The sequence below is a fragment of the Phytophthora ramorum genome (assembly GCF_020800215.1).
Source record: "Phytophthora ramorum isolate Pr-102 chromosome Unknown Phyram_PR-102_s0008, whole genome shotgun sequence".
Classification (NCBI taxonomy): Eukaryota; Oomycota; class Peronosporomycetes; order Peronosporales; family Peronosporaceae; genus Phytophthora; species Phytophthora ramorum.
Window position 1 is genome coordinate 38,965 of NW_027150654.1, and position 10,805 is coordinate 49,769.

General features: G+C 53.5%; 5 protein-coding genes across 5 annotated transcripts; 2 read left to right on the forward strand and 3 right to left on the reverse strand.

Annotated features, from left to right (window-relative positions):
- Positions 1 to 111: 111 nt before the first annotated feature.
- On the reverse strand, positions 112 to 1,173 carry KRP23_9078 (Glucokinase; the record flags this gene model as incomplete). The annotated part of the gene is made up of 1 exon (XM_067894595.1): positions 112 to 1,173. One exon carries the CDS (start codon positions 1,171 to 1,173, stop codon positions 112 to 114), a length of 1,062 nt encoding a protein of 353 aa, XP_067742254.1.
- A 1,880-nt stretch (positions 1,174 to 3,053) lies between these two features.
- On the reverse strand, positions 3,054 to 4,469 carry KRP23_9079 (putative signaling protein; the record flags this gene model as incomplete). Its single annotated transcript, XM_067894596.1, has 4 exons — positions 3,054 to 3,545; positions 3,619 to 3,888; positions 3,968 to 4,263; positions 4,328 to 4,469. 4 exons carry the CDS (start codon positions 4,467 to 4,469, stop codon positions 3,054 to 3,056), a joined length of 1,200 nt encoding a protein of 399 aa, XP_067742255.1.
- Positions 4,470 to 4,665: 196 nt separating this feature from the next.
- KRP23_9080 (putative signaling protein) lies at positions 4,666 to 5,941 on the reverse strand (the record flags this gene model as incomplete). The annotated part of the gene is made up of 5 exons (XM_067894597.1): positions 4,666 to 5,019; positions 5,079 to 5,279; positions 5,344 to 5,412; positions 5,480 to 5,775; positions 5,848 to 5,941. 5 exons carry the CDS (start codon positions 5,939 to 5,941, stop codon positions 4,666 to 4,668), a joined length of 1,014 nt encoding a protein of 337 aa, XP_067742256.1.
- A 628-nt stretch (positions 5,942 to 6,569) lies between these two features.
- Positions 6,570 to 8,448, forward strand: KRP23_9081 (uncharacterized protein; the record flags this gene model as incomplete). Its single annotated transcript, XM_067894598.1, has 2 exons — positions 6,570 to 7,370; positions 7,429 to 8,448. 2 exons carry the CDS (start codon positions 6,570 to 6,572, stop codon positions 8,446 to 8,448), a joined length of 1,821 nt encoding a protein of 606 aa, XP_067742257.1.
- Positions 8,449 to 9,115: 667 nt separating this feature from the next.
- KRP23_9082 (uncharacterized protein) lies at positions 9,116 to 10,805 on the forward strand (the record flags this gene model as incomplete). The annotated part of the gene is made up of 3 exons (XM_067894599.1): positions 9,116 to 9,838; positions 9,903 to 10,229; positions 10,299 to 10,805. 3 exons carry the CDS (start codon positions 9,116 to 9,118, stop codon positions 10,803 to 10,805), a joined length of 1,557 nt encoding a protein of 518 aa, XP_067742258.1.

The following is a 10,805-nucleotide window of genomic DNA, read 5'->3' on the forward strand; positions in this document are numbered from 1 at the left end:
AGTACAAGATTAAATGTACTGAAGAATATGTACTGAAATGAAGGTTAATTATCAGAAACAAATACCGACGCAACTGCACTACAAGTGCATCAACACAATACTTGCCACTTCTTACTCCATCTCCTTCAGCAGCTGGTACGCGTAGTAGTGAGCGCCGCGCTCACCCAGGTCCTCGTTCAGCACCAGGTAGATCGGGCATGCGCGGAGAGCGGGGCTCACGCGACCCTTGTCGAACAGAGAGTTGAGGAAAATGTCCTTCTTCGTGAAGTAGTCCAGGTTCTTGGGAGCAAGACCGCCCGTGATGTAGAAACCGCCGCGAGGAAGGTACTTCAGCATCGCGTTACCAGCCTCACGGCCGTACGCGCCCACGAAGATCTCCAGCGTCTGGTTGCACAGCTCGTTCGTCTTGGCGTTCTCGCCGATCACCTTGCCCTGCTGCGTGTTGGCCTTCAGGAACTCCTCGTGCACCTTGGCGTCCACCTTCTCGGGGAACTTCTTGGCCAGGAACTCGTAGATTGTGGCCAGGCCGGGGCCGCTCACGATGCGCTCCACCGAGAAACGCTGGCCGCATCCGAGCTTGGCCTTGATCTCGTTGTACAGCTCGATTTCGATCTCGTCAGCGGGGGCGAAGTCGGTGTGGCCACCCTCACAAGCAAAGCAAGAGTACTGACCATCCGTACCTGGGGTCAGGAAGCACTCGCCCAGACCGGTACCGGCGCCGATGGTGGCCATGGGAGCAGTCTCGTCCTTCGGAGCATCGTTGAGGACGATGTACTCGTGCGGGCGCAGGGTCAGCAGACCGTAACCCATGCCGGCGAAGTCGTTGATCAGACGCACCTTCTTGATGCCCAGCTCCTTCTCAAGATTGGGGCCATCGATCTTCCAGCCGAACTCGACGTTCGTGAAGTCCACGGTGTTCTTGAGGATCGGACCGGCGCAAGCCAGCACACAAGCCTTCGGGACGTCGTTCACGAGCTTGGCCTCGTTCAGGAACAGGTGACACACCTCGGCGAAGCTGGCGTGCTCCTCGTTCAGGTACTTCTTGGAGAAGAGCATCTCACCGGGGGCGATGTCGCCTTTGGTGTGCTTGGATTCCTTGGGGATGTTCCAGAGCGACAGACGCGTGTTGGTGCCGCCGCAGTCGCCGGACATGATGAGATCAGTAGCAGCCATGGTGCCTGAGTGGTGGTATGGGAAGTAGTGAGGTGGTGTTCAAGCGCTTGAGCTCTGGAACGTGGATTGGGAAATGAGGGCATTGGCGATCTTTCAAATCGGGCTCCAAGCTTCATGCACAGCGTCGCCGTATTGTTGCGTGTGCATGAAGCTCAAGTTGGCGTGCTTGTTCAGCGCTTGCCATCTGCGATACCGTGCGAACCTTCGCATACACAGCCACTTTAGTCCAAAGTTTAGGGGGGTTAACGTGCAAGCAGGGATTTGGAAAGCCAGCGAAAGGCAGCGTCGTCACTGTCAAATGTCCCTCGATTGCTGATTATGCACTGCAACTTCAGTTTTCGTGTTTTATGCAGCGAGCAAGATTTTTGTTTCTTGACAAGACCCAAGCAAATGGCTCGGAGCACGTTGTCCTGGTCAGACCTTGAGGCTCAAGGTCCGGCCAGGTTGAGCGGCATCAACCCAAGTGCTGTACATGAGGTGGCGCGGCGAAGCTCCCGATTCTGCGGCCAGGCGTCATCGCGTTGACGCTGCTCTCTCTGCTTGAAGAGGCAGAAACATGCCGAGGTCAAGTTGCAGGCAAGTTGTACAACACCGGATGTACCAGCAACAGTTGGCCGCTGCGAGAACTCGGTGGGGTTTCATTGCCGATTTCTAAAGTTGTTTTCAACCCGCAATTTCTCGGGTTGGTGGATTACTGGTGCGGTCCGAAGGCGGCCGGTCGTATCGCCATAGACGTGGGAGGTTAATTATCGTCGAGGGACACCTGAATGCTCACCTTCAAGGGTCTATGCACTACTTGCAGTTGAAGGCGTTCGCTCGTTTCTCATCGGCCGACGCCAGTCGCCACGTGGCCGACAGCGATGGCAGCCGTCAGTGCTCTCTATGGACCTTGAGAACCTCTTCAGCATGGGTTTGCTCTCAAGGAGAAGCTCCTGGAGAGCCTGAGTTCGAGAGGCTCTCCATTCCGTTCCTGTGAAAGTCTTGGCCGAAATCAGGCTGCTTGGGTTTCAGTGACGCACGTCTTTGTTGCCCATAGTCGCTGCTGTCGCCACACAAACTGTACGAGTCCGTGACAATATGTGTTGCTAATCAGATTCGGCGTCGTTGAAGCTGCTCAATCCTATCGACTTCACGGGATGTTTCGACACGGGATGTTTTGACAGCAGAGTGGATAACTGAGATCACTGCTTCGCGTAATTGTAATCAGCGCGATCTTCAGACTCGCACGCGCACCGGCCTCCACGGAGATGAGAGACATCACAATTAGACCCAGCTCCGCAATACTTTGTACTTTTCAAGAGAGGTGTTGTCCTGAAGCTCGAGAGCCGTCACGCCCGATAAAAAAGAGTGCGCAGATGGCCAGACCCACCCAAGAAAACTCTGCATCACCTTTTGCTGGCTAGCAACTTCCACACGGCGACAATTCTCCACCAGCTTGGATTGCTGTATTGAGATAGGGATCACGATGCGGTTCGTCGACATCAGAGGCGTACTGCAGAAGCTTCCGGAGATCGTGACAGCACGTTGGATCCCGATAGTTGTTCATGCGGTTGCTTATGTTGTAAGCACGAAATGGTTTACTATGCACGCTACATTATGCTGTGAACGCGTTACAAATGCAGTTTGGCCACGAGAGGATAGGGAGGACGGCAGGAAACATAATGCTGGCCGAGAGAGGTCAAAGGCAGTGATTGACTTGTGCCAGACAAGCACGCTAATTTCTGTCAGGAAAGCGATAATGCAAGCAAGTATTGCTTAGTTGGAGTTGAGGCTGGAACATTGAAGGGCACGGAGCGACTGCGGGCTGTGCGAGAGCAGCTAGCATAGGTGAAAAGAGAGATATTCAAATTATTTCGGATTCTCTTGTTATCACCGGTCAGCTACACTTCGTCGAACTCGCTGACGGATGACTTCGACCCCGTGTCGGCCATCGACTCTTGTGGCACCGTCAATCCACGAGGGGCCTCAGGAGCAGCGGGGCCTCCAGCTGTGTTCGCCTTGACATCATGCTCGCTCACCCGAATGCTGCTTTCATTCATCTTTACCTGCCCGACGACAATTTTACGTGGTCCAGTTGCACCAGGGTCCCGTTTGCTGACCTTGCTTAGGGTCGACGTCATCGATGCGATGTTGCGTACGCTAGAAGCGACGCTCCACGTCATGACCCAGTAGCAGAACAGCAACGAGCCGTGAGATGCGAGAATCGCAGCCTGGGATCCTTTCATGACCACACCAGCATGACCCATGCCGGTGTTCTCAGTGTAAACGTAGCTGGCGGCACCCATACCGGAGTAGTGTGTTCCGCAAACAGCAATCCCCATAATGAGAGCACTACCAAGGCGAAGCATTTCGCTATCCTGAAAAAATGTAAGCTGCGTAGAAATTAAGTCACGACAGTCAGTTTAGGGTACTCGCTGCAGATATTAGCTAGGTAGGGCCTCGTACCGCACGGAAAAGGATCCAAAACGCAGCCGTGGCCGTGAAAAAAGCGATAAGCACCGAGACCACAACGACTCCAGCTGACAAGGTCATTTCCACGTCGGCTCGCTGGGCCATCATGCCCAAATAGTGCATCACTAGGACTCCGAGAGCAGCAAACAGACCTCCTCCAGCTATCCGAGGTAGACGTGAAAATAGAGCGATGAACTTGATGCGTTTGGCAACCTTCTGCTTGTTCACGACGTCTGACATAGCCGTCGCTGCGAGGTCTTTCACCTATGGTACAACAAAAAGTTCACGGCGAGTGAGTGAAATGCGAGCTTGCAGCAATCGTGAGCTACGAGTGATCCCGTACCAGGATGTTTTTACGCTTTTCCTGCTCCAGTTCCAGGAAAAACGGGTCGGCAGATGCAATCCAGAGGCCGATGAACACGCCTCCGACAGCGCAGATGAACGAGAGTATGGTCAATCCAGCTTCAAAGTTCACGGTCAACACAGAGCCATCTTCTCGCGTCAGCTCGAGTGCGTTCATGCCGGTGAAGTGCATGCACCAAATGCCACACCCGCCCAGCGCAACTGACGAGAGCATCAAGAGTATGAGCTTGTCCCTGGTCTCGATTGCACTGCGCCATTTCTCCATTAGCTGGATCGCTGTGTCACATGAACAGGCGATGAGTTAAGGTTGACAGTAGAAGACCGCAAACGCAATACCTACTGCAAAAGCTCCCGGTGATAGCAATCAGGTACGAGAGGAAGATCTTGGACACCTGCCAATGCTGCGAGATCTCCCCGGAGCTGTCCATTACCTTGGGCTCTGGGCTTTGCAGGAACGCGAAGAATATAAAATGCGTGGGCATGCAAACCTTTTTAAGGACTGCAGCCGCGGCCATATTTAGAGGGGCTGCATGTCTGATAGCGTTGAAAGACTCAGGACAGGAAGCATTTTGGTCCTTTGGGTTGAAGTGAATCTCTTCCGAATGTGAGAACAGGGAATATTTGCATCAAAAGTGGAAATGCACTAACGAGGGCTATCTGTAGTTTGGGACGGCACATCTAATTGGCCGCGTGAATCTTCTGGCCGCTGCTCTTTCGACCCTTTGAGCTGCGGTGCGATTGTCGAGACAGTCCTTCACGCATAGTAGTCGCAGTTGCTGTCATCTCCGCGATGCGAACACTGCGCACCACACTGAAGCTGGCCAACCAGTAGCACGTCAACAATGCCCCGTGCGATGCTACAATAGCAGCTTCGGACCGATTGATGATAAACCGTGTCGATCCTGCCAATTTTTCGACACTCGGCTCGTAGGACGCCGCTCCCATGCCACAGTAGTGCGTTGCACAAACTGCGACACCCATGATCAATGCGCTCCCTAGCCGAAGAAGCTCACTATCAGGCATGAATGTCAACTGCAGGCAAAGTTAGTGAATCGGTGACCAGTGTAGTGGCATACCAATGCATCGCTCACCGCTCGAAAGAGAATCCAAAAGGCTGCATTGGCAGTGAAGAAGGCGATGAGGACGGAGAGCACCACAATTCCTACATTGAGGTTCATAGTAGCATTTGAGCGCTGAGCGAGCATGCCTAGGTAGTGCATGCCGAGAACACCCAGCGCTGCAAACGCTCCTCCCAGCATAATGAGCCATAATCGCGAAAAGAGGGCAATGATCTACAGTAAAAAGTTGTCTGTCAATATGCTCAGCCCCGTCAACTGCAGATCGAGCCACACTTACTTTGATGCGGCGGGTGACGGCATTTTTGTTGACTACTGTAGACATCTTCATGTTTTTTAGATTCGCTGCCTAAGACACAGAGCAACGATAAGAACTCTTGAACGTAAGAATGACAAAACCCGAAGAAGCGACGTACCAGCATCTCTTTGCGTCTAGCAGCCTCCATTTCGAGGAAGTACGGGTCGGACGATGCAATTTTCAATCCAACGAGCACACCCAGCACCGCGAAGATGAACGATAGGATCGTGAGACCGAGCTCAAAGTCCATCTCAAGCGCCGAACCGTCCTTCAGCTCCAGTTGTAGTGCGGTCATGCCCGTGAAGTGCGTGCACCAAATGCCACAGCCTCCCAACGCGAAGGCTGAGAGTACCAACATCAATCGTTTGTGGCCAACTCCGTCAACTCGGCGCCAGTTTTCCATCAGTTGGATTGCTACAACATCGGTGACAACCAGAACGGTGAGAACCCACTGTACGCATTCAGACAAATGCGAGAGGAACTCACTGCAGTAGCTCCCAGTGGTGGATATCAAGTACGAGAGCACGATCATGGACCAGGACCAGTACTGGTGGATGTGAGCACCATCATCGCTCGCCATTTCGCGCGCAAGTTTTTACGAGGACAGGACGAAGATCACCCGCTTGTTCGCCGTGATGCCTTGTTTCGTGAAGACTGCGCTGGTAGGCAGACACGTCCAGGAAGAACGCACACTAATAATACTTTCATCGAGTTCGTCTAATTTTGATGCGTGCTTTCTTGTCTTCCATGCAACAAGTGTATCACTGTTCGAGCTATCTTTGGGCGAAAAGTACAGCCCCACATGCGCAGATCAATGCTGCCTTACCAGTTGCTAAGAGCTAAAGTGCGTCGTACCCGAAAGCGCCCCCGTAAATGGCAAAAGCAACCCGCGAGATTACATTCCCCTTTCATCCAATCACATCGCTTGACTGGAAGGTACCTCCCGTTCAATTCATCCTCGTCTTCCAGTAGATTTGCCTCTAACACCCTTCTCGATCCTTGCAACAACTGCAACGGCGGACCTTCAACTTAATCGAGAGATCGTCATGTCTCACGCTCTTCTGTGATTGGCACAATAGCCAGTCTCACCCTTCCACGCCGTTCGAGAAGAAAGCATACAAAGCCTCAGTCACCGCTTTTAAAGCGCGGGCGTGGAAGAAACGCCAAAGCTCCGGAGCCCCTCACTACTGGTAACAACGCAACCAGCCATGGCCGCGGGACTGCCGGACGACCTCGTGCTCGAGTACGACATGCTGCAGCTCGTGGACGGCGACGACGGCGTCTCCAGCAGCTTCCTGGACGCCCCGGCGGCGTCCTCCGCCACGTCGCACGTCGAGGACCTGCTGGCCAGCTGCTCCGTGGGTGTGAGCATCGCCACGTCCTCCGCCGCCTCTGATCCTGCGGCGGGATCCTGCGCGTCCTCGGCGTGCGCGTCGGGCGGCGCCGGCTGCTGCTCGGCCACAGCCACCAAGTCCCCGGAAGCAGAGACCAACACTCACGACGAGTTTGCAGAATTCCTATTGGACGGCGAGCAGTTTCTACGGGACATGGAGAAAGTGGTAAAATTAGACTTGGACGCGAATCAGAAGAATCAGACGCCGCTGGAGCAGAGTGGTGGTGCCATCGACCTGGGCGCGTTCACGGACTTGGACATGCTGTCCCCGTGCCCGAGCGCGCCCAGCACGACGGATGGGTCGCCCTGCAAGACGGACATGGACGAGTTCGATGTGGACGTGTGCCCGCTGCTGGCCGACGAGCACAAGAAGATGGAGGAGGAGCAGGCCAGGCAGCTCCACGAGGCCATGATGGGCCACGTGCTACCCCCCATGTCCCCGCCCAGGCTGCCGCACACGAACTCGTCGCTATCCACGATATCCGAGCTGTCGGACGTGTCCTCCTTGGGCCACACGGACGGGAGTGTGACGGCTTCTCCTCTTCCTACTATGCCCGAAGAGGCTGTTCAGGAGACCCACGAGGAGGACGAAGAGATGGAGGAGGAAGCCATGGAGGTACGTGGTTGATTGAAGAGGTGGTGGAGTTGAGGAGGCTGATTGTTGTCTTGTGCAGGACGAGATGGACCTGCTGGAGAAGGAGGCCAAGTATCTAGATGCGCAGAAGGATTTCCTGCAGTCCCGGGCAAAGTCGAGCCGTCCTCAGCGACAGAGCATCAAGCAACGCCGTCCTCGTGATACCGAGCAGCCGAAGTTGCTGGCCAAGAGCCAGGAAAACAACCAGCTGCTGAACGAACTCGTGAACCAGCAGAAGGTCTACCAGGACAACTTCAAGGCCATGCTCGCGTTCGCCCCCGTGAACGACGTGCGCATGGCGCTGATGACCCCCATGGAGTCGTACATTCGTCTAGGCAAGGACTTCGACGAGCGAAGGAAAACCATTCTTTCTTTGCGGGAGGAGAAGCTCGATATGACGTACAAGTACATCGAGCAGAAGTCTGCGGGCCTTGACATTAACCAGCCGTACCAGTACTCAGACATGTTCGAAAAGTTCGGCAAACACTACTGCGTGAACTTCGCGATCTCCAAGTACGACGGAGTGAGCGTTTTCCAGGTTGGTCGCGCTATCTACGAGCAGATTGCAGGGAAGGACGAGGCACTGAACAACGCGATGGGAAACACAACGATTCGCGAGTCATTTGACACGATCAAGTGCAACTTCATGCACCAGCGCATCGTCTCGAGTATGAACTGGGAGGGCGAGGACACAGATAAAATGCCGGATATGGAGTCGAACGCTATCTTCTACTGCCGCTTCGGTGACAACTCAGCAGTATTAGCAACAGATTACATCGACCAGGACGACCTGCACCCGTACGACTCGTCAAACCGCATCCGGAAGGATGTTTCCAGCGGAGTGGTGCTCTCTGGCCATACTGACGCTAACGGCAAGAAGTTCGTGGTGATGAAGCGCTACCTGATGGCCAAGTATCACATGTACCCGCACAAGGTGTCACAGGAGCAGCAGGACCGTTTCTTCGCTAGCATGCCTAAGTGTCATGATACTATGAAGACGCTTATCGTGGATCGCTTACAGCGCAACGACACTGGCTGTCCATGCGCAGGCGAGGACTGAGTCAGTCCCCACCGACGTTCTGGAGACACGCACCCGAAGACCTGCGGTGAAGTTTCTAAGTCTCTCGCCGGTTATCCTCGGGCTTTACATATTTTCTTCTCAAGTGGTTCGTTTCCGCTGTTTCGGGCTTCCTTTCGGGGTCGCGTCGTTGACTCGTTGAGCTTGGACGCCCCGTCGAAGTCAAGGCAATCGAAGAAGGACTCGTACATTTGGCATGGAGCGAGTGACTACCGTTAATTATGTGGCAGCAGCTGTGAAAGCGCTCCGTGCTCACCATGACCAAGTGGAGTGGGCGTGTGATTCTCTTGCAGCGCTACAAGCGCGTGCTAACCAGCACATTGAATCAATCCGTCCATGTACTCAAACACTGTCGTTTTGATCATCTGTTCGTCTACATGTACACTTGACTTTGTTCACACGTGCTGAGCTGGGCTGATTGCATTTGATCCGCAGCTTCTTCTGCGAGGCAGCAGTCGAAGCTTGAAGACGCCCGACTACCTAAAGCTTAGTTGACAACAAGATTTACCCTTCCGGAGTGCAGCGTTGAAAAACGTCAAGCTCCAAGGTTCAGTCAACAAACTGAAGTTTTCGCTATCGTAAAATTACTATCGTAACATTCACATTAGGTTTTTGCCATTATGGACTTCGCACTGACCATTTCTCGACCATGGGCGTGGAGCTTCCGGACGGCTTGGTGCGCGACTACGACCTGCTGCAGCTGCTGGATGAGGACGCCAGCGACTGCATGGACTTCTCCGCATCCTCTCTAGCGGACGAGCATCTCTCCCATGAGCCCCCAAGCTCCTGCGCGTTGCCCTCGGGTTCGCACAAAAGCGACGAATTATCCGGATTTTTGTTCCAAGACGAGGAATTCCTGTTCGAAATGGAGCTACATGATGACGCAGTCCCAGACCTGGACATGCTGCTGCCATTGAGCTCTGATGCCAATTCATGGCTCAACGCTCTGGACGACGCCACAGACGTCGAGGAACTCGAGCTGGACAATCCATTGCCCCAGGACGGGAAAGTGGGGGAAATTCTGCCCCCACTGAGACTTTTACACTCCGATTCGTCACTTTCCGAAAAATCGGAAAATTCTCTAGACTTAACCGACGACAGTGGGGTGGAATCGCCTCGCTCAGAGAGCCCTGAGGATGACGAAGTGGAGTTGTTGAGGAGAGAGGAGAAATATCTCAAAGCTCAGAAGGAGTTTTTGGAGTTTCGAGGTAACAGACGTCCACAACGTAAAAGTGTGAAAAGAAGAGGAGAGTTGAAGTTGCTGCTGAAGAGTCAGGAGGACAACCAAATCCTCAATGGACTTGCCACGCAGCAGAAAATGTACGCGGACAATTTCAAGGCCATGCTGGCATTTGCACCTGTGAATGATGTGGTACGTGCGGGGATTTCTTTTCTTTCTTTTTAGGTTCTTTGTGGCTTACTTGCTGTTTTTTCAGCGGATGTCGTTGATGACACCTTTGGAGTCGTATATTCGTCTGGGGAAGGACTTGGACGAGCGGAGGAAGACGATTCTGTCCCTACGCAAGGAGAAGCTCGACATGACGTCCAGGTTTATTGAACAGAAGACCCAGGGAATGGACTGCAATGAGCCTCACGAGTTCTCAGACATGTTCGACAAGTTTGGCAAGCACTACTGTGTCAATTTCACGATTTCCAGATATGACGGAGTGAGCATTTACCAAGTTGCACGTGGAGTCTACAATCAGCTTGCCGAGAAGGATGAGGCGCTAAACCAGGCAATAGGAGTCACACCCCTGCGTGAGGTACGTTTCTGGCGTAAAATCAAATGGGTCTTGCTCTAACAAGCTACTTTTGATATCTACATGTATTAGTCAACTGGCACGCTCAAGTGCAACTATATGCACCAGCGCATTGTCTCGCGACCAAACCAGGTACACAAGAATCCGGACAAGATGCCGGATATGGAGTCCAATGGGGTTTTCTACTGTCGTTTTGGGGACAAGTCAGCAGTACTAGCTTCCGACTACGTCGACCTAGACGAGCTGCACCCGTACGACGTATCGAATCGCATCCGAAAGGATATGTCGAGTGGTGTGGTGCTCTCTGCGCACAAGGATACTGACGGCAAAAAGTATGTGATTGTTAAACGATACACGGTGACCAAGCTTCACATGTATCCGCACAAAGTCTCACAGAAGCAGCAGGATCGCTTCTTCCTGAACATGTTCCATTCTCATGACAACATGAAGAAGCTCGTCGTAGATCGCGTACTACAACACAGTGACGCGGGCTGCTCGTGTACGGGTGACAAGACGAGCTGTTGCTGCGCTAGTGATGAGGCGAGCATTCCGTGTGGAGGACACCACGCGGCTCTGTAA